This window comes from Gopherus evgoodei, chromosome 14, assembly GCF_007399415.2.
Source record: "Gopherus evgoodei ecotype Sinaloan lineage chromosome 14, rGopEvg1_v1.p, whole genome shotgun sequence".
NCBI lineage: Eukaryota > Metazoa > Chordata > Testudines > Testudinidae > Gopherus > Gopherus evgoodei.
Genome location: NC_044335.1, coordinates 3360888 through 3382295, shown reverse-complemented (window position 1 = coordinate 3382295; position 21408 = coordinate 3360888). Strand labels below are relative to the sequence as shown.

The window sequence follows — 21408 nt, the reverse complement described above, 5'->3', positions numbered from 1 at the left end:
TACCTGGGCTTTACAACAGACTGCACTGCACTGGGATGACTCCAGGACTTCCTAAGAGCTAAATGCACCTGTGGAGTCCTAAAGTGTGGCCCTGGCCAGCCCCTCCTCCCAGAGGAAGGACAAGCTGCAGGTTATCGTTACTGGTGAACTCAACCAACAAGCAATATCTGCTTGTGTATCAAAGGAAGCGCAAGCGCAAGCAAAGCTGGTGGCCTACAGGTTCCAGCGAGCACGCAGTGTGAGACTCTTGGAGTTGCCAAGTCTGGACTCCTGGAACTCAGTGGCTACCCAGGTCTATCTCCAAAATGGGAAGGGGAGCTAGGGAGCCCATTGTTCTGACTTCCCAACTTCAGATGCCCTGGCTGTGGCTGAGCTCTGCTGCTCAGGCTGCGAATCCAACCATTTGGACCAAGTTTTTGTTGCAGAGTGGCTGAGGGAACCAAGGCTAGCGTCTGCTGTGGATGGGATTTGGAAGGAGGGTGGAGAGAAGCAGGGCCAAACCCTTTCCATAGTGCAGAACAGGCCTAGATGACATGACGTCTGCTGGAGTGAGATCAGGGGTAGGCGGGAGGAGATCCCTGTCAGAGGGAGCAAGTCTGCACTAGCGCAGAGGGGTGCATGCTAGCCAGCCCTCCAGCAGTGACTCACCAGGCCAACCCAGGAGCAGAATGCAGGAGTGATAGGCATCAAACAGGCAACTACAAGTCTCAGGGCATGATATGTGGGGGTCAGCCCTGGCTTGGCTTGAGTCCCCAGTTAGGGGGTAGTGGTGGAGTCTTAGCTTTTCATTAAATCTACTGCAGAGGGGCTCGGAGGGGGCGTTCAGGTCCGGCTTGGACTTGGGGTCAAACTCAGCAGCACCAAACCTTCAGGGGAGAGGCTGGCTCAGAACGTTGAGACTCGTGAGACAGAGAAGTTGGCTTCTGTGCTTCTGCCCTCTTGGGCTGAAACCTCAAGGTCTGGGTTGCTGGGAACCTGAGAAAGGAGACGGGCCCCTCCTGGTTTGGGAGCCAACTCAGGACCAAAATGCCAGGGCCAAGTTGGAGCCCAGGTGCTGGGATCAGAATGCCCCTTCCTGGCTGGTTCAGGAGGCCTAAGGCCAGGTTAGCTGGCAGCCTGGGGTGAACGCTCACTCTCACATCATGATTCCTTCCCCGCAAAAGGAGATAGCTCTAAGGCTGTTTTGAGCTGACAGACCTAAGTCTCCTGTCCCTGCCCTGCCCATGCAGCTGGCAGTACTGGCTGTTTTCCTGTATCTCCCCACACCTGCTCCCCAACAGTCCCCTCCAAGGGCAGTATAACAAACTGCCATCCAGATGTGCCTGAAAGATCACAGGTTGGAATATAAACCCTGGCGCCCTCCCCCTTTGATCCCTGGGAAGTTCTATTTACTCACCTTATCAGTGTCACTCTTTGAAGGTTTCCCTGTTGTATTTTCAGAGGGGCCTTTCTGAGAACTGGTTCTAAAGGAAGGTCATTCCAGGTTATCAGCAAGGACTATAGAAACCTCCAGTGTGACTGACAAGTCCATGCTCCATCCGTGTACTGAGGTCCTCAATACAATTCAGACTGGTGCCCTGCTTTTCTGAGTCTGCTTCCTGATGCCCAGAGCAGTGGCACCTACCCAGCTATGAACTTTATTTCCACTCACTGGGGTGGGTGCTAATTCCTGTTAATTACAGTACAGCCATTTGCCAAGCCAAGACTGTTAACCACTTCACTGCTGAAAAACCCACCAGTGACCTGGTAAAAGGCAGCGATGGTTTAGTTTAGTGGATGGAATGTGTGTCTACAAACCAGGCACTCCTGAGTTCTGATCATGGTTCATGACAATCACCTGTGTGGCGTGACCTTGGGTAAGTCAGCTAGTCTCTTGCCATGCCTCAGTTTCCCTGACTGTAAAGCAAAGATATTTCTTACCACATAGAAGTGTTCTGGGGATGAATTGGCTACAGTTGGATCTGCCTCTCCTTGCATTTATTGGGAGCAGGATGGAATTCCTAATATCTGTACAGCACTTTGAAACCCTGGTGTAAGTGTTATTTATTTTATTGATATGTGTTTGTCCAACTAGGCCCCAATCCTTCAGTCAGACTGCCGATGGGATCCGCAGGTTTGCAGGGTCCATCTGCATGGACATAGGTCCTGGCAGGCATGCCAGCCCAGAACCACTAACATTTCCTGCCTCAGTTCAAATTTTCAAGTGATACTCAGCTTTGTTTTTTAAATGACAAAATGTCAAACACAATAGAGACCAATGAGCCCAGCTAACCCATGGAAAGTCCCAGTGTTGTCTGAAAAGTGGCCATTTCCAAGCAATCTCAGATTCATTTGATTCTGTTCGGGCTCATGCATGCCTGGTGTTCGAAGCATTAGAACAATCATCATCTATTGCATATTAAGGAAGCTCCTATTGTCTGGAGACTTGCACTTGGAGGAAGGAAAAATCCATTTCTCAATCAATTAGCTTGTCATTTTTATCTGCCCTTTTTTTTTTACACTGACATGTAATTCCCCGCGCCTCCCTTCTTTTCCCCAAACACTCAGTGAGTTAGCCTGGTCAACCATTCCACAGGGAAATTCTGCCAGAGCATGTGCCTAGCCCATGCCAGCTGCTACCAGGCTGCCAGAGCTGGAATCCATTTTGGGTTTGACTCAAAGGCTCATTAAAAAGTAGAACGAAAGAAAGAAAGAGGAAAACATTCCCCACGTGCGCACACCAGTGATCCGCTCCAAACCATCAGAAACCTACGAAGTTATTGATACCGAAGCTCTATCTCTGATGGCACAAGGGATTGAGATTTTCCCCCTGTTGGAAAAAGAAGAGATCGCTATCCATCTAGGTACTTATCATCCCATTTGAGTGTCTCACAACGCTTATTGGATTTATCCTCACAATACCCCTGTGCAGTAGGGAAGTTCTAGCCTCCCAGGGAAACTGAGGCACAGAGAGGCTACATGACTTGCCCACAGTCATCGAGGAAGTCTGTGGCACAGCAGGGAATTGAACCCAAGTCACCAAGGCTAGTGCCCAAACCCTAGGCCCTTCAGTTCATCCTGCTGATGACTGCCTCACTTTTTTGCCAGTTTGGATTGTTTCCACTTAAGCCCAAAATCGAATGAGAGCAATCAGAGCTAGGAGGGAAACCCAAACACCCCATTTGCCTGCCTCCCTGCCAGTGCAGGACCCTCATTACTGTTGTTTTATATCTGTAGCACTGTAGTGCCCAGAGGCCCCCAACAGGCTCAGGGTCCCATTGTGCAAAGCTCTGTACAAACTCACGGCCGTCACACTGTAAGAAGACAAGTGATGTGTGATAGGGGGTGAGAGGTGGGGGAAGGACACATTTTTTCCTTGCAGTATATTTCTGAGGGCTTTGTCCATTTAGTGGTCAATGAAATATCTTTAGTCACTGAAATGCAATAACTGATCATAATACAGTAGCACGTGTAGGCCCTGGTGCAGCAGAACAGCTAAGCCTCTGCATAACATCAAACGCATGAATTGCTGTTGTCTTGTCCCAGGATAATCCTACCAGGCCATGAAGCTCCAGACCGAATGCAGCGACTTTCAGGGTCTTGGTAAGGGCTTGATCCCAGGTGTCCAATCCGAAGAGCATGACTTCCCTTACAGTCCTACATTTCAAACCATGGGCAGGAGTTAACACAACGTGCTGAGTGGATAAATCTTAGTCCCATTCCCGTGGGGTGGCTTCTTTGCAATATCACGACTGGGGATGTTATTTTCTGAGATGCTTTGATATCCATCTGATGATTTTTTAATCTTTTGACCATTTATTTCAGTTAATATTTTCCTTCATGTTCCCCAAGGGTCAGTCCTAGGACCAATCCCATTCAATTCATTCATAAATGATCTGGAGAAAGGGATAAACAGTGAGGTGGCAAAGTTTGCAGATGATACTAAACTGCTCAAGGTAGTTAAGACCAAAGCAGACTGTGAAAAACTTCAAAAAGATCTCACAAAACTAAGTGACTGGGCAACAAAATGGCAAATGAAATTTAATGTGGATAAATGTAAAGTAATGCACATTGGAAAAAATAACCCCAACTACACATACAATATGATGGAGACTAATTTAGCTACAACGAGTCAGGAAAGAGATCTTGGAGTCATCATGGATAGTTCTCTGAAGACATCCATGCAGTGTGCGGCGGCAGTCAAAAAAGCAAACAGGATGTTAGGAATCATTAAAAAAGGGATCGAGAATAAGACGGAGAATATCTTATTGCCCTTATATAAATCTATGGTACGCCCACATCTTGAATACTGTGTACAGATGTGGTCTCCTCATCTAAAAAAAGATATACTGGCATTAGAAAAGGTTCAGAGAAGGGTAACTAAAATGATTAGGGATTTGGAACGGGTCCCATATGAGGATAGATTAAGGAAGCCAAGACTTTTCAACCTGGAAAAGAGGAGACTAAGGGGGGATATGATAGAGGTATATAAAATCATGAGTGCTGTGGAGAAAGTGAATAAGGAAAAGTTATTTACTTGTTCCCATAATATAAGAACTAGGGGTCACCAAATGAAATTAGCAGCAGGTTTAAAACAAATAAAAGGAAGCTCTTCTTCACGCAGCGCACAGTCAACCTGTGGAACTCCTTGCCTGAGGAGGTTGTGAAGGCTGGGACTATCACAACATTTAAAAGAGAACTGGATAAATTCATGGTGGTTAAGTCCATAAATGGCTATTAGCCAGGATGGGTAAGGAAGGGTGTCCCTAGCCTGTTTGTCGGAGGGTGGAGATGGATGGCAGGAGAGAGATCACTTGATCATTACTTGTTAAGTTCACTCCCTCTGGGAGACCTGGCATTGGCCACTGTCAGCAGACAGGATACTGGGCTGGATGGACCTTTGATCTGACCCAGTATGGCCGTTTTCATGTTTTTATGTTCTTGACAGAGCATCAATATCCTCGATGGCTGCCATTCCAATCTGAGTACCCGATCTTCCAACTTTGCCCAGATCATCAGGTACCTCCCTCCTGTATAAACCTGCATGTGATGGAATCCATTTTAAAGCCAATGTATTGCCTTGCTCTCCCATCCTCCTTCTGAACTGCATTGTTGACAGCATTCTGGTTTAAAAAAAAACAAACACCCAAGAATTGCCAACTGTGGGTCAACTAACGTCACAACACCCGCCTCTATTTCTGCTCTATTTCTTGCAGTGCAGTGAGAATAGCATTCATGTCAGCCATATAATCCAAGCTAATACATCCGGAACTAATGCTCTTTGTTGTACCCTCTCCGTTAGGCCACTGGATAAAGACACCATGACCACCATTCATCGAGGATACATCGGGTGAAGCCCCACCAGTGTACACATGACTCTGTTTGCCTTGTGACTGTTCCTGTTGGGCGGTCTTGTGGGCAATTTTCCTTAGAGTAGCCGAGTCCAGGTGTTCCCTCAGGCAGGGTTCCAAAAGGGAGGGACATTTACTAAAGTAAATGAGTTCATGAAGGTGAACTACTGGACATCCCCACTTCTTCACACACCTTTCCAAACAAGATGATTGTTTCAGCCTTGACCTGGTTTCTGAGTTTCTGAACAGCCCTGACCACTGAACAAAGATGATTTCCATACCGAATTCGCTGTTCTTTTCTACAGTTCTCAAGAGGTTGAACATCAGACTGTTGTTCACAAATTGCCATTGGAGAACTCTTACAGCTCCAGTTATCATGTGGACTCCGTACGACAGCACAGCATGGATCTTGCCAAGATTACTAGGAGCCGTGTATGACCAGACAGGTGAGGCACACTCATGCATTGGGCAAACTATCGAGCAGTATGTTGTTTTCAGTGTTCTAAGGCATGAACTCCACTGATGTATTCAAGATTCTGCCACTTTATGACTTGTGGTCTAAAGCTTAGCTCTAGGTCCAAGGCCACTCTGAGGTATATAGGAGTCCTCTCAACAGCAACATCTTCACCATCCAATGTCAGTTTCGGGCTGTAGTTAAACCTCATATGGTGAAGTCGGTGGACTGGGTTTTTGCTGAAGTTAGTTGAAATTTGTGGACCTTTGCCCATATAGTTCCCACTTCTCAGTCCTCGTTCAGTTCCTTCTCCAATACATCTGTTTCATGACCCACAATGCAAAGCACGATATCCTCTGCATACGTGTGTACAGATGATTCCAAGCAGCCTGACGATCCACAATACAGCAAGAAAAGAAGAGGACTAAAAACTGAGCCCAGAGGAGCTCTCTCCCTGAGTGGCCTTGTCTTTGAAAAAGCACCTATGTAGCCTTACGGTTATTTTCCTGTACCCTCGGAAATCGTTTCTCCAGGGATGCAGGTTGTCACAGAGTCCCACCTCACTGCTTGCCATGCCAGCCGCTATCAAATGCGGCACTGCGATCCATTGCCTGTAAACCCAAAGGGGAACAGTTCCATTGACAGGGCCAGCGTGATGCCTTGTGCTAACCCTGACTGGGGTCTCCTTTCTTGGCTGTCAGGCCTCTGGGGACAGGCAGAGCCCTCTCATGGCTGTACTGTGACCCCATGGGCCATTTCAGGAGCAGCGCTGCCACAGGGCTCTTTGGGGATGGCGAGGGCGTGATACTGGGGGCTCACCATGGGATTCCAGGGTCTAAATAGCCCAGCCACATGTCGTACAGGGTACGGCGGGAGATCTAAAGCAGTTGCTGCTCTCAGCTCTTGTGTTAAACACACTCTTCGGCCAGCTGCTCTGGGAGTGACGCCAAAGAACCCAGGAAAAGTTGGCCCTGCTTTAACTGCCTGGTCTTGATTTTCCTCCTAGTTCCCTTTCTGTCTGGCTTAATCTCTTTTTCTCCTATGCCTGTCTCTGCCTGGCAGGGTCTGTCTACACTGCGATGAAACACTCGCGGCTGGGCTGCGGGGCTGTTTAATTGTGGGATAGCTATTGGGGCTCAGGCTGCAGTCTGGGCTCTGGTACCCTGCCAGGGAGGAGGTCTCCAGGCCAAGATCCAGTGTCTACACTGCAGTTTTACCACCCCGCAGGCCAAGCTCGCTGACAGGGGCCAGCCACAGGTGTAGACAGACCCAGCGTCCGGGTGCTTTGATACCGTCCCCTCTCCAGTCTTTCCTCCTCCCTCCCCCATCTCTTTCTCTCTGTTCTCTGCACTCGTGCTCTCCTAGGCCCCTCTCTGTCTCCTCCTTTGTCCCCTGCCAAGGCGGGGATGTTACAGCCAGTGCCCTGGCACCACAGGCTCCTAGCGAGCTGGAAATGGAAAGGCAAAGCGTGTGCATAAAAGGCTGGTCTGGGCCCCCTATCTTCTTGTCAGCTCCATAGACGTTTGCTCGTGGGGTCAAGGGTCAAGGTCTGGGCCTTAGCATCAGCTGACCACCGTGTGCAGCAGGGCTGACAGATGGAGATTTACTGGGCAAGGCGAGGCGGTGAGGCCGCGGGTTCCCCTGTGCTTGCGGCAGAGAAGCCCTTTGTCTCCATTCGATTCCTGTTACGGTGACTACATCCATTAGGGAAATGGCTTTCTCTGCGGCAGGCCCTTCCCCCTCCCCCCAGATGGCGGTGCTAGCGCCTGCCGGCTGGGGAGTGGGGGGAGAGGGCTGGGGGCCTTCAGAAAGGCAGGCGCAAGCGGTGCCCTGGGGACCGGCTCCTTTGTCCCCCTTTCCCCACAGGGACCTGCAGGCACAAGCCTTTCAACTTTCAACTTGACCTGCTCCATTCACATGGAAATCAGATGCAAACGCTGCCAGCCCGGAGCAACCTGCAGCACCTCTGCTCCCTCCTCCGGCCCCAGCTCTTGCTGAGCCAGGCCGGTGCGGCCCTCCCTTCAGCCCACAGCCAGCCGCGCCGGGCCTCATCCAAGGCGCCCATTTCCAGCACTGCCCGGCTGGCTCAGGAAACAGGACTGCACAGAGCCATTTTTAAGCCGAGTTTAAGTATTGTTGCCTAACCGAGCCTGTCGCAGCTTTGAGGGCCAAACCCAACAGGGGACGGTTTATAGCTGCGCGGGAACGGGACAGAAGGGAGGGTTGGCCCCAGGAATGGAACAGCTGCCCCAGCCATGGAAGAGACATCCCAGCCGCTCTGTCTGCGGATCTGGAAGAGTTGGACGTAGGCAGCACTTCTCGTTGGGCGGGACGTGGCCAGAGAGGTTCTGGTTGCCCCCAGAGTGAAAGAGAAATAACATTTCACTGCTTTTATATTGCGTCTTCCAGTTGAGGATGGTGAAGCTCGTCACAGACATGGTGGAATTAGGCCTCGCAGACACCTTGTGATGAGGGTCAGGCTTGTCATCCTTGTTTTACAGATGGGGAAACTGAAGCCTGTTGAGGGGAGGTGACTTGCCCCAAGGCCACATGGCCAGGTAGTGGCAGAGCCAGGAAGAGAACCCGCAATGATATTGTTGTTCACAGCAGGCTCGTAACAGAGGCACAGCGAGATGACTCTGACTGCAGTGCAAGGTCCAATCCTCACGGGCGGGCACACGCATGTGAGCCGAGCAGTCGCGCAACCCCACCTGTTCCCCTTCCTCCAGGTGTGGCGGTGGGAACACAGCCCATCTCCCCTCCAGTCCCACTCGCACAGGCCGGGTCGCTGAGATTGGTTTGCACATTTAGCTGCCCAAGCCCAGCCGACGCTCTGGGCATGGAACACAAATGTGAACTGATGGCTCTGCCCCCTCCAACCCTGTGTGTGTAACGTCAGGGTGCCAGAGAGATCCGGCTCCAATGGATCACAGAAGGCACAGCCACACAGAGGAGAATGCCCTGCCTGTGGCAGCTGGCTGTTTAAACTTGGGACGGCTACCCTGTGTGTCCTACATGAGCATCTGTGTCTCCATCTCTAGTTTCTGCTACAAAGCCCATCATGGTGGCATCTGGGTGACCAGGAAAGAGCGGGAGGGAGGGGGTTGGATGTAGCCAGGACCCAAGCCAAGGCAGTGTTCCACTGCTCAAAGCCAGCAGCTCTCTTGGAGCAGGGATGTAAGGTTCTCCCAGCGAGAGAGGAGGCCCATGGAGCAGTCAATGGCATTCTGTGCCCGCTCAAGGGACCGAGCTCTCTTAAGATGCAGCGATCCAGGGAGGAGCGGATGTCCCCATTTGAAAGGAGGACCAGAGAGAGGTAGAGAATCGGCCAAACCAGCCATGTCACAGGTTAGTTTCTTTAGCAGGAGACAGACTTGATTTTTAAAGGGACCCTGCACCGCTTCCCACTAGAGAGAGGGGTGCCAGGCTCCAGCAATAACAGAGTGGCCATGATGGGTCATGTTTCCCCTCCCTGTGGGGGACACTGATGGGCCAGCAGGGGTATGTGATCTGCTGCCCTGTGGGAGAAAGCAGAGAAAGGTGTAACACAAATCCAGTGGCTGGAAATTCAAGCTGGACACGTTCAGACTGGAAATGAGGCAAATAAGGCAAGAGTATTTAACCATTGGAACAATTGTCCAGGGGTCGTGGTGGATTCTCCGTCACTGGCAATTTTAAAATCAAGACCAGATGTTTTTCTAGAAGATCTGCCCTGGGAATCAGGTCTCTGGCCTGTGTTATCCAGGAGCTCGGACCAGATGATCACAGTGGTCTCTTCTGGCCTTGGAATCTACGACCTGGTGAATGTTGCCAATTTCCCGTCTGTGTCACATGCGTGTTACCCCGGTCCTTCCTTGTGCATCGCACATGACCTGCTACCAGTGGGAATGGATGAGGTCTCTCTCCAGCCCTAAGATCTCGCTGCTCTGCCCCTCTGAACTGAGGAGTAGCATCCACCCTGGCCCTTGGCAAGAGGGGCTTCTTTCCACAGAGGTTTATCCTGCAGGTACCGCTCGGTTACCAAATGTTGCCGTCTGCGTCTGGGGACTTCGCTCACATCTGTTCTGGGTTCGGCGAGGATAGCAGGATTTGGAGGTTGGCTTCTCCAATCTGTCGGCTGTCAGGTCAGCTGCTGCGGATAATTTGGGAGGGCGCAGGGCGGGGGGAGCCATTTCACGCTGCTTCATGCAGACACACCAGGCGGCACGTGTCGGACAGATTCATGCAAAGAGCATGACGCCAAGGTGCTGCCCTTCCATGCTGATTATACCCCTTTGTGCGGCCCCCTGCCCCCTGCTCGGCAGCCAATTAGACTTGGAAATAACCTTCCTGCCGCCCACACAGCGCCGGGATGGCTCCTTTGTGTGGCAAAGGCCACGAAATTAAATCCAAGACAATCAGCATCTCCTCCCTCCATCCCCTCCCCTTTCCCTCCCACTCCCCGGCACAAACCTCTTGAGATCACTAGGCCTTCAGCTGCTGCAAGGCTCATACCAGGGCGCCGGCTGGGCCCTGGGCTCTCCCGAGCAGGCTGCTCCTCTCTGGAACACAGGGATCAGTTGGGTGTCACTAGGGTGAGAGAGAGGGTGGCACTGGGCTGGGGTGACAGCAGGAGAGGCGCCAGGGTTTTTGGCGCCCTAGACGGAGGTCCTTCCGCGCTCCCGGTCTCAGGGCACTTCAGCGGCAGGTCCCGGAGCGAGTGAAGGACCTGTCGCAGAATTGCCACTGAAGACCCGGAGCATGGAAGGACCCCACACCGCCGACGAATTGCAGCCAAGGGTGGCAAAATGCCGTCCCCCCAAATCCTGGTACCCTAGGCGACCGCCTAGGTCGCCTAAATGGAAGCGCTGGCCCTGGGAGGCAGGGGCAGCACTGGCTTGTTGCTGGAGCGTCCCAGCTTCAACCCGTGCAAAGGAATCAGAAAAGAAAGCCAAAGCCCAACAGATTCCGGTTCGGCCCCATTCTCCAGGCCATATTCCATCCTGTCCAGGCTCTTACCCTGTGCCCATCACCCTGGCATCTGAGCAGCTTCCAGCAATGCTGCTGCAAGCAGCCTGGTGCTTTCCTCTTCCCAGTGAATGGGAGGGGCGCCTAACCCATGTTCCACTAGGCGGTTCCGTGCCCGCAGCGACCGAGGGGGTAAAGCTTTACCTGGAGGCATGTCAGGTACCCCAAGAGCAGGCCTCTCCCCAGGGAATGCGATGGGGTTGGGGGAGAGTTAGAAGGTTATTAAACCAGAGGGGCTGTAAGCCATCCTGGAGAGACAGCCACATGCACCTGCTCTAGCAATGATCATCTCCCCCTGCTGCACGATGCTCCCACTCGTCTGTTCCATTGCAAGACAGCAATGGAGGCCTCGGGGCGTCCACTCCCAGCGGCGCTGGGATCCAAGCAGGGGGTGGTGGAATTCCATGGGTGTTCCTTCCCAGCTGCTGCGGCTCCAGCCTGAACCAAGGCAGGGCTCCAGGCCACGGGGGCCATTTAAATCACCAATCCGGCCCCTCCCCAGCCCGGCTCTCCAGGCCCGAATGAACCAAGCGTGCTCTGGGACCACTTGCACAGGGTGCCATCTCAGGGAAGCCCTGGAGCACTGGATTGGGGCAGGTGGCATTGCAACTGGGTTCCAGTGCTGCTCGGGTTTGGCCCAGCCACCCCTCCATCTTGGTGGGGAGGGTGACCAAATGTGACTGAAGGTGGGGAGGGCCGATTCCCATAGTGCACAGGGGCCCAGAATTCTTTAAGCCAGCCCTGGTCCCCTCCAAATCAGCCTCATGGGAGCTAGCAGCCGCGCTCCGGAGTGGCAGCCCCGCCTGGTGAATGGCTCCATCCTCTCACACAGCAGCTTCTGAGCCCTACAGAGGGGGAAAGCCAACGGGGCCATCAGGGGGACTGTAGGTTTGTGAGCTCCTGGGGGCAAGGCCCTGCCATGGTCCAGTCCACAAAGCCACCTCGCGGAGCAGCAGGAGAGGGGCCTGGGGCTGAGCTGGGGAGGGAGAGAGGAGGCAGGCAGGCTGGGGATGCAGGGGACGCGTTTCTGCATCCCCTTAGGAAGAGCCGGGGTTCCCACCACTCAGTCACAGGGCAGCACATGTTTTGGGGACCTAACAGCGGACATTGGAAACTGTTGGACGAGCGACACCTTGTGGGCATTCCAGGGAACAGCTTCTTCAGGAGCCCTCCCTGCAAGGCCCGGAGCTTGGCTCCTGCAGGCTCAGCTGCGTCATTTCTCCAGCGCACAGCTGGAAAACTCACCCACAAAACCAAATGCCTGTCCGTGCCCATTGCCCCAGGCCATCTCCGATCCTGCATTCCCACCAACGGGGCTCCTAGCCCCCCTCTCCTTGGCGTTTGCCCCCTACCATGACTCTTGTTTGCATGCAATCCCTCACACAGCTCTGTATCCTGAAAGAACAGAGTGCAGGCCTCAGCCGGACACACAACTAGAGCCTGGAGCCACGCTCCAGCTCTGGGACGGTCTCTCTCTGATGGACCTCCCCTGCCATGGCACCGCTCCGTGCCTTTAATAAACTTTCGACTTTCCCTCTGAGAATCCCCTGGGGGCTGGGTCTCAGGTTTGCCACAATATCCAGAGGCTTGTGCCAGTTCAGCCCAAGGCCTGAATTTCAAACATCCGAGGTCACTAGCTTACAGGACAATCTACTTTCTAAAGCCTCCCAACTGCCATGGGATGTGGCCTCTGAATGGTACTTGCAACAGTGAACACAGGATCCTGAGCAGGAGCAAACGGCATCACTGCTTCTACCCAGTGTGACAGTGTGTGTATGCACCACTGCCCTCTGCTGGCTGGACTCAAACTTGCTCCACTGTGTGTCCTGGCCACCATAATGCTAATCCAGATTCTCCTTTTGAGTTTAATTTCCTACTGTCACCTGGATGTTTTGAGTAGCCACAACACATGCAGCTGGCAATGGCTTTGGTACCGATATGGAGCCCTTCCCCCAGGATTCTACCTCAGGGCATGAGGATTCCACTGAAACAGGTTTAAAAGAGGCTTGCTGCAGCTCTGAGCCATCTCCTGGTCCCTAGTTTAACCAGACCGGAGTCTGTATCGGAGCCCTGCAGATCATCCTCCACCTCTCCCACTGGATGCTCACAGTTCCTGCCGAAGGCGCTGTACCATGATGGGGCAGTAGCATGAGAATTTAAATCCTCCTCCCAAACCCCACACATTTTACCCTAAGCAGAGCCCTACAACAGCCAGGCTGTTCCTTGGCCCAAGGAGACGCACTCAGTGTGTTACCAGAGCGCCAGGCTCTGTGCTGGCCAATATGTCCATGCCGCATGTCAAAGGGTCCATCCGTTTGTTCTCTGATCTGTTTTATTACTTAGCTCTAGTGTTCTGGCCCATTAGCACAATCCAAGGGCCTTGCTACAGGCACCAGCACGCATAGTGGAGAACGCAGGGGAATTCACCAAAGGACAAAGAGCTCTTTAGAAGTTGCAACACAATGAAAGTAACAAAGGTGTTTATATGAAGCTAAACTGAGCAATGGAATTCATTCCTGTCTGGGTGTGTGGGACAGCAAGAGCAGGCGACTCTAGACCAGGGCAGCGTTAAGCAGGGGTGACCCAATGAAAAAAAAAAAAAAAAAAAAAAAGATAGAGGGAGAGGGAGAGGGAGAGTTGTCTAGGGATTAAGGCACAGGACTAGGAATCAACTTTCTGCTCTGCCACTGCCTTCCTGTGTGACCTTGGGCAAGTCTCAGGACAGCTCTGTGCCTCAGTTTCCCCATCTGTGGCATGGGGAAAATGCCCCCACCCCTTACAGAGGGGGTTGGGAGCATTCATTAATTGCTGGGTATGAAGAATGGTGAGGCTCTCAGGTGGCAGGTGCAAGAGAAACACAAAGTTTTATTACAAAGGAACTGCCCAGAACATCTGCGTGGGTCTCCAGTTTCGCCTTTGATTAGCCATTTCCCGCCCATGCCTCTGCATGTCCTTATCCCTGCTGGCCCAACACACACCATGTGTACTCGTCTCCCTGCTACGATCTGGATCTCCCAGCAAGGAGAGAATTAGGGGAATCAGCCACTCCAGACCCCTGTAAAATATGGGAACGTCAGACATGTCCCAGCCGGAGGTGGGAGGGAGAAGGGGAGCAATCCTGATCCCCAGCTCGAGTCACTAACCCCAGCCAGCTCCCAGCCAGCATGAGGCCTCTTGTTCTCAGGGGCACTGGGGCAGGAGCAGTCAGCACCATCTGGCCACGCCAGGTACCCCCGACGTCGGTGGGGTGGTGGGAAGTCTGTGGCTGCAGTTCTGGCAGCATTGCCTGGCCCAGCAACCCAGGATCCTCACATCTCCAGAGGGCCTGCTCAGCGGCTCTGCTCCCTGCAGGGTTCTGGCCCAGCGTGGCAGGGCAGGCTCAGCTTGGGATTCTCCTGGGGAGGAGGAGATCAAGGCCAGGGAAAGGGTGACTGACTCAGCTCTTCTGGAACAGGCAGGCTCTGGTTTCAGGGCGGAGCTGCTGGCAGCACCTCAGACAGTTGAATTCACCTGCCTTACTCCAAGCTTAACTCCTCCTGCCATCTGCACACGGCAGGGCCCCTTGCGCCTCTGTTTGTTCTGTGATAAACTCCAACTTAGGCTGACGCTGGGGAAGGGGCCTGCATTGTCCTTGTGGACATCCGGCTGCAGAGAGGTAGATCGGGAGTGGCAGCCTGCAGGGCCCCCTCCCATGGAAAGATAAGTTGCCAGGACCCAAGCTTTGCAACAACCCCCAGGATCATTGATCAGCTGCCTTTGGGGGTCCTCTGCCATTCTCCACGGTGCAAGGTAAGGGAGCCCACCTCTCCTCTTTGTCTCAGGGCTGGCAGGGGAGTAAGAAGGCAGGCACTGCCAGACCAGGGCTGCATCTCACCAGTTCCTTGGCTCCAGCAGGGCCCAGGACCAGATGCCTTGATGAAGGCAGCAGGAGGCAGTAAGGTGATAACTGCCTACAGGGGTAGCCTCTTCTTGACCTCCCCACAGCTCTGAGGCCAGAGAGTTCACAGCCCTTGCAGAATGCCATGTCCTCTCTCCTGCAGCCCTTGCTCTCTGGAGAAATGCCCAGTCCCGTTTGGGGGTGCCCAGCTTCAGCCTCAGTGGGGTCCTGTGGCCTGAAGTTCCACAGGCTTAGCACAATGTGCTTGACTTGTCAAGGGTCTCAAGCCAGTTGAATAGAATTTGCCCCATAAAACGCTTGGTAAGTTTGCCTTTCTTCCACCTTCCTGAGGCACTTTCAGAGCAGTCCTGTGGCCACTGGGGAGCAGGCGGGAGAGCGGGGGGAGCAGGGCTTTATGGAGCGGGAGGGGCCCAGGGCTGAAGTGAATTGTCCCTGAATAAGTAGCTAAGCCCCCGTTCCCCCTCTCTCCTCCCCAGAGGCAGCCGGGTTCCGCTCTCTGGGTCCCTTCCGGGTCAGAGTGGCCAGGGCTAGCTGAGCAATGGCGCTGCTCACTCACCTACTGGCATGTGTCTTCGGGACGGGCTCCTGGGCAGCCCTCAATGGCCTGTGGGTGGAGCTGCCCCTGCTGGTGACTGAGCTGCCTGAGCAGTGGTACCTGCCCTCCTACATCACCATCATCATCCAGCTGGCCAACGTGGGGCCGCTGCTGGTCACCCTGCTGCACAGGTTCAAGCCCGGCCTGCTGAGCGAAGTGGCCATCATCTATGGCGTGGTGGCCGTGGGAGCCCTGGCCTGCCTGCTCCTGGCCTTCCTTTGGGGTTTTACCTCCCCTGTCGCTGGGGAGCCTCACAGCACGGCCTTCTTCGGCCTCGCCTTCTGCCTGGCGCTGGTGGACTGCACCTCCTCAGTCACCTTCCTGCCCTTCATGGCGCGGCTGCAGCCCCGCTACGTCACCACCTTCTTCGTAGGGGAAGGGCTCAGTGGGTTCCTCCCAGCCCTCATTGCCCTGGCCCAAGGCGCTGGCATCGCCAGGTGCGTCAACATCACCCGGATCACCAACGTAACCACGGGCAACAACACCGCCGAGGGCAGCCAGTTCCAAATGGAGACCCAGTATCTCCCAGCCAACTTCTCCACCCTGGTCTTCTTCCTCCTCCTGGCTGCCATGATGGTCATCTGCTTGGTAGCCTTCTTCTTCCTCACCAGGCTGCCCAAGGTGTGGGAGCTGTCGAGACAAAACTTGTGTCCTAGCAACATCACCCTCCACTCACTTCAGGAAATCCCTGGGGATGGGCCCAGGCTATCTGGGGGAGGAGACTCCCCAAGGAGGGAAAAGCCAGCTAGCTCCGACAAGGGATTCCATCGTGCAGACCCAGAGATTGCCTACTCTCTGGCCAAGTTTGCCTTCATCTACCTCCTTGTTGCCTGGGTGAACTCCCTGACCAACGGGATCCTGCCATCTGTGCAAGCCTATTCCTGCTTGCCCTATGGCAACATGGCGTACCACCTGTCTGCAACCCTGAGCTCCATGGCTAACCCGCTCGCCTGCACCATTGCCATGTTTCTGCCCAGCAGGTAGGTGCCCCCATCACGCCCTAGGGCAGCACACACAGCCCCTGAGTTACAGCTGCCCCCGTGAGCCGGGTTGGCGACAACACTCGAACCCACAGGGGCTCCTCACCCATCCAGACTGTTCAGCAGCCCCTCATGGACACTGAATGCACCCAGCGGGAACCAGGGCCGTTGAGCAAACCCCTCACTTTAGCTCCAGGGCTTTCCAGGTCTGCTGGGGAGTGAAACATAAACCGACCCCAACTCAATTCCTGAGGTTCACTCAGGGCCGGTGCAAGGAAGTTTCACGCCCAAGGCGAAACTTCCACCTTGTACCCCCCCCCCAGCCCTGCAGCAGCTCCCCACCCCCCCCCGCCCTGAAGTGTGCCGCCTGCCCCCGTGGCAGCTCCCCACCCCATGGCCTGAGGAGCCCTGCGGTACCTCCTCACCCCAGCTCACCTCTGCTCCACATCCTCTCCAAGCAAGACTGCGCAGTGGAACCCCTGGGCTGGCGGCTGCCGGCAGCGGCGTGCTGACCCAGGGCACCTCCCTGGGTTGCCAGCGGCACACCAGAGCAGCCCAGAGGATTCCAGGGGCCTGGGGTCTTCAGCGGCAGGGGGGCCCCTGCTTTGGCGGTAATTCGGCGGCGGGGGGCCCTTCCGCTCCAGGACCTGCCGCCGAAGTGCCCCAGAGACCCACCGCGGGGCCCCCCCACCGCCAAATTGCCACCGAAGCGGGACCAGCTGCCGAAGTGCAGCCGGGTCTTCAGCGGTAATTCGGTGGCGGAGGGCCCCCGCCGCGGGTCTCCGGAGCACTTCAGCGACTGGTCTCAGAGTGGAAGGGCCCCCCGCCACCGAATTACCACCAAAGACCAGGCTGCATGTCGGCAGCGGGTCCCGCTTTGGCGGTAATTCACCGGTGGGGGGTCCTTCTGCCCTGGAGTGGAAGGACCCCGCCGCCAGCGAGGACCGGGAGCAGAAGAAACTCCAGGGGCCGGGCCCCGCGAGTTTTCCGGGGCTCCCGGAGCGAGTGAAGGACCCCACTCTAGGGGCCTCGAAAAACGCCCGTGGGGGCCCCTGCGGGGCCTGGGGCAAATTGCACCCCTTGCCCCCCTCTCTGGGTGGCCCTGCTGCCGCGCTGACCCGGGGTTTCCCTGGGCCAGGAGATCCCCTGGGCTGCCGGCTGCCGTGGTGGCGCCCTGACCCAGGGGACACCCTGGGCTGCGGGCTGCCACGGCAGCGCCCTGACCCGGGGGACACCCTGGGCTGCCGGCAGCTCATACTCCCTCTTTGTCCCAGCAGCAGCTGCCGGTCAACTATTTAAAAAAAAATTGGGGGGCGCTTTTTGGCGCCCCCAAATCTCGGCACCCTAGGCAACCGCCTAGTTCGCCTAAATGGTTGCACCGGCCCTGGGTTCACTGCCCCAGCAGCCGGGGGATATTACAGACACACTCCCCCTGCCCTGGGCCGTCCCCTGCAGTCTCAGGTTCTGAGCTCTCCTCTTGCGAAGCTCAGGGGGGGACACAGACCTAAAGGGCAGCTGGCTCTGGCTGGGAAGCCTTTGCTAACCCTGGTACCTGTGTGAACCACAGGTCACAGCCCAGTCAGCAAAGCAGCAGAGGTATTTACTGCTTCAGGAAAGACCCCTCCACCCCCACCACCACCCATAGAAATACCAAGGGAGTGAGTTTGTCCTCTTAACCCTTTGCTCTCCTGCCTGCAGGCCCTCGGAGCTGCCCAGATGCTGGACAGGCAGACCGAGGCAGTTCTCAGTGTCCCGTGCGGCGGGTGGGACTCGTCTGTGTCTGGGCCCAGCAAGCTCTGGGAGCTGCGACTGCAGCATGGGCTGGGCAGGGAGGGCTGAGCCGGGGCAGCTGTGCGAATGCCCGGCTGGGAGTCACTCTTTGTATGTCTCACACAGATCTCTGGCCCTGCTGGGGGTGCTCTCCGTGGCCGGGACAGGCTTTGGGGCCTATAACATGGCTATGGCTGTCATGAGCCCATGCCCCCTCCTGCAGCACTCGGCGTGGGGGCACGCCATCATCGTAAGTAGCTGGCACTGATGTCTCCCCCCGCCCCCGGTGGAAGGATCTTTGCTGCCCTCTCTTCTGCTTCGGCTCCAGGATCCAGCGCCAGTGCCTTCCCCTGCTCTTGCTCTCGGCCTGTCCCTATTCCCAGCCCCTGTCCCTGTCCAAACTGCGGCTGCCAGGAGTCTGCTACTCAACCCAGGGATTCTCTTTCTGTTCTGACAGGTCATCTCCTGGGTGTTCTTCACAGGGAGCCTCAGTTACGTGAAGGTGATGACCGGGGTGATCCTGCGGAGCCAGAGCCACAGCGCCCTTGTGTGGTATGGGGCAGTAGAGCAGCTGGGGTCTCTGACAGGGGCCCTCATCATGTTTCCCCTGGTGAATGTCTATAGCTTCTTCAGATCTGCTGACTATTGCAGCCTGCAGTGTCCAGCGTGAGCCTGGGCGAAGGGAGGTGCTCTGGGGAGGAGCTGTGGCAAGGACATCATGGGCTCCAGTGACTTCCAGACTGGGCAGAAAACACCTCCACCCCAATCCCATTAGCTGGATGGATCTCCATGCTGCAGCCCATAGTCTGCAACCGCCACGTGCCAAAGCACACCCCAATCAGTTATACAAACAGTGCTTTGGCTCCACAGGAAGAATGGAGTCAGGGACCCACACAGCTGAACAGACAACACAGCTGCCCGTCCCTGACAGGCTCAGGAGTGGTGGTTTCTCTTGGGAAGTTTGAAGCAAAAGGGGTCAGTACAGGTGATCTGGAAGGAAGCAACTGGCTCTCAGCTCTGCCTGGTGCATGGACACATTGTACTCAAGGGGTCTCTTGTGCACTGACAGGACCCTCTACCAAACCAGGGTATCCATCTCCAATCCTGTGCTGCCAGCAGGCTCTGGCTGGAGCATTCCCCACAGTTCAGGTGCTGTACCCAGGGTAACCCAGTCTGTGCTTTTTGAGAGGCAGGTGACTCTCTCCTTGTTCCAGCTCCTCTCAAGCCTGACATTTGTTTGCTCACATTGACTCTGCTCCCTGTGGCGTGCCCTGGGTCTGTGTCACCTGCCTTGATAGAGCAGCTAGAGTCAACTTGTATTTTTCCCTATTGACTTAGATGGATCACTTCTTTCTTCTCCCTCTCCCCATCTCCTCCTGTCCCAGGACCCTTTCATTTGGGGTTTTACCAAGTAGTTTCCATTCTATAGTTCTGAGATACTCACAACTTTCCAGCCCCTACATTTCTATAGTCCCTAAACTCCAGCAGGAGAGATCATCGAGACCAGGCCCCTGGACTGAGACAGGACCAAGTAAACCTAGACCATCCCTGACAGGTGTTTGTCCCACCTGCTATTAAAAACCTCCAATGACAGGGATTCCACAGCCTCCCGTGGAAGCCTGTTCCATGATTTAACTACTCCTACAGTTAGAAAGTTTTCCCAATATCTAACCTAAATCTCCCTGCCTCCAGATTAAGCCCATTTCCTCTTGTCCTACCTTCCGTGGGCATGGGGAACAATTGACCATTGTCCTGTTTATAGGAGCCCTTCACAGATTTGAAGACTGTTATCAGGTCACCCCTCAGTCATCTTTTCTCAACACTAAACATGCCCAGTTTTGTTAACTTTTCCTCACAGGTCAGGTTTTCTAAACCTTTGGTCATTTTTTTTTGCTCTCCTCTGAATACTCTCCAGTTTGTCCACATCTCTCCCAAAGTGGGGTACCCAGAACAGGGCACAGGACTCCAGCTGAGGCTCCCCAGTGCCGCGTAGAGCGGGACAATTACACGTGACACACCTGCTAATATATCCCAGAACGATATTAGCCTTGCCCTTTTCCACAACTGCAGCACATTGCTGACTCATTCACTTTGTGATCTAGTGTAACCCCCGGGTCCTTTTCAGCAGTACGACCACCTTGCTGGTTATTCCCTGGCTGTTATTTTGTAGTTGTGCATTTGATTTTGTCTTCCTACTTGTAGTACTTTGCATTTGTCTTTACTGAATTTCATCTTGTTGATTTCAGACCAATTCTCCAATTTGTCATGGTCATTTTGAATTCTAATCCTGTCCTCCAAAGAGCTAGCAACCCCCTTGCAGTTTGGTGTCATCCGCACATTTTATAAGCATACTCTCCACTCCATTAACCAAGTTGTTCCTTACAATATTGAATAGTACCAGAACCTCATGAGACCCCACTAAATACATCCCCCCCACACCCAGTTTGACAGCAGACCACTGATAACTACTCTTTAAGTACGAGCTTGCAAGCAGTTTTGTACCCATTTTATAGTAATTTCATCTAGAGCACATTTCCCTAGTTTGCTTAAGAGGCTGTCATGTGGGACTGTGTCAAATGCCTCACTAAAATCAAGACATATTATGCTGAGAAGCTTCCCCCATCCACTAGGCCAGTAATTCAGTCAAAGAAGGAAATTAGGTTGGGTTTGGCATGATTTGTTCTTGACAAATCCGTGTTGGCTATTTCTTCCCACCCTGTCATCCTCTAGGTGGTTACAAATGGATTGTTTAATAATTTGATCCAGTATCTTTCCAGGTGTCGAATGGAATGTCTCTCTTTGCAAGAGAGGTGTCAAAGTGGGAACTATTTGCTCAGACTGGTCAGATGAACTTAGATCTGGAACCAGATCAGACCTGGACTTGTCCAAGTCTCTGCAATTCCCACCTCATGGGGCAAGAACAGCAACCTTCGGAGCTGGGGTCTTTAATTTACAAGATTATTGGCGCAGCCAGACAGTGTGTGCTGCCCCCTGGGGGTCAGGCCTGTCTCTGCTGGGACTTAAAGCATGTCCCAAAAGCAGCTCAAACAATTCCATCTCCTCTTTGAACACAGCCGCCCGAGAGCCCCAACCGAGGGGAGGACTCCAGACTGCCACAGGCTGGGAGCTGTTCAGAGCTTTGTTGCTAGCTAAGCTGAGCCAGGATGGGCAGAGACCTCTAGCCCAAAAAACCAAGTGACACTAGTGGTATTCCTCTGTAAATCCCAGTCAGAGTAAGGGATAGCATGATGTGAATGGTACCAGCTTGCAGAGGAGATGGAAAAGTCAGGCCTTGACCCCTTGTAGCCACTGAAAAGCCCAATGCATTTGCCAACCTTGGCATCCTGGCCAGATTCCTGCCTAAACGCCCCTCT

General features: G+C 54.2%; 1 protein-coding gene across 1 annotated transcript; it reads left to right on the top strand.

Annotated features, from left to right (window-relative positions):
• Nucleotides 1-15227: 15227 nt before the first annotated feature.
• Nucleotides 15228-18889, top strand: SLC52A3 (solute carrier family 52 member 3). Its single transcript, XM_030533479.1, has 3 exons — nt 15228-16264; nt 18161-18284; nt 18492-18889. Exons 1-3 carry the CDS (start codon nt 15228-15230, stop codon nt 18702-18704), a joined length of 1374 nt encoding a protein of 457 aa, XP_030389339.1. The 3' UTR covers nt 18705-18889.
• Nucleotides 18890-21408: the final 2519 nt, after the last annotated feature.

Excerpts from the sequence above, each read along its gene's own strand:
- SLC52A3 (XM_030533479.1), top strand. The coding sequence starts at position 15,228 with ATGGCGCTGCTCACTCACCTACTGGCATGTGTCTTCGGGACGGGCTCC. Across the intron at positions 16,265-18,160 it reads GCCATGTTTCTGCCCAGCAG|ATCTCTGGCCCTGCTGGGGG; the intron begins GTAGGTGCCCCC and ends TGTCTCACACAG. Across the intron at positions 18,285-18,491 it reads CGTGGGGGCACGCCATCATC|GTCATCTCCTGGGTGTTCTT; the intron begins GTAAGTAGCTGG and ends CTGTTCTGACAG.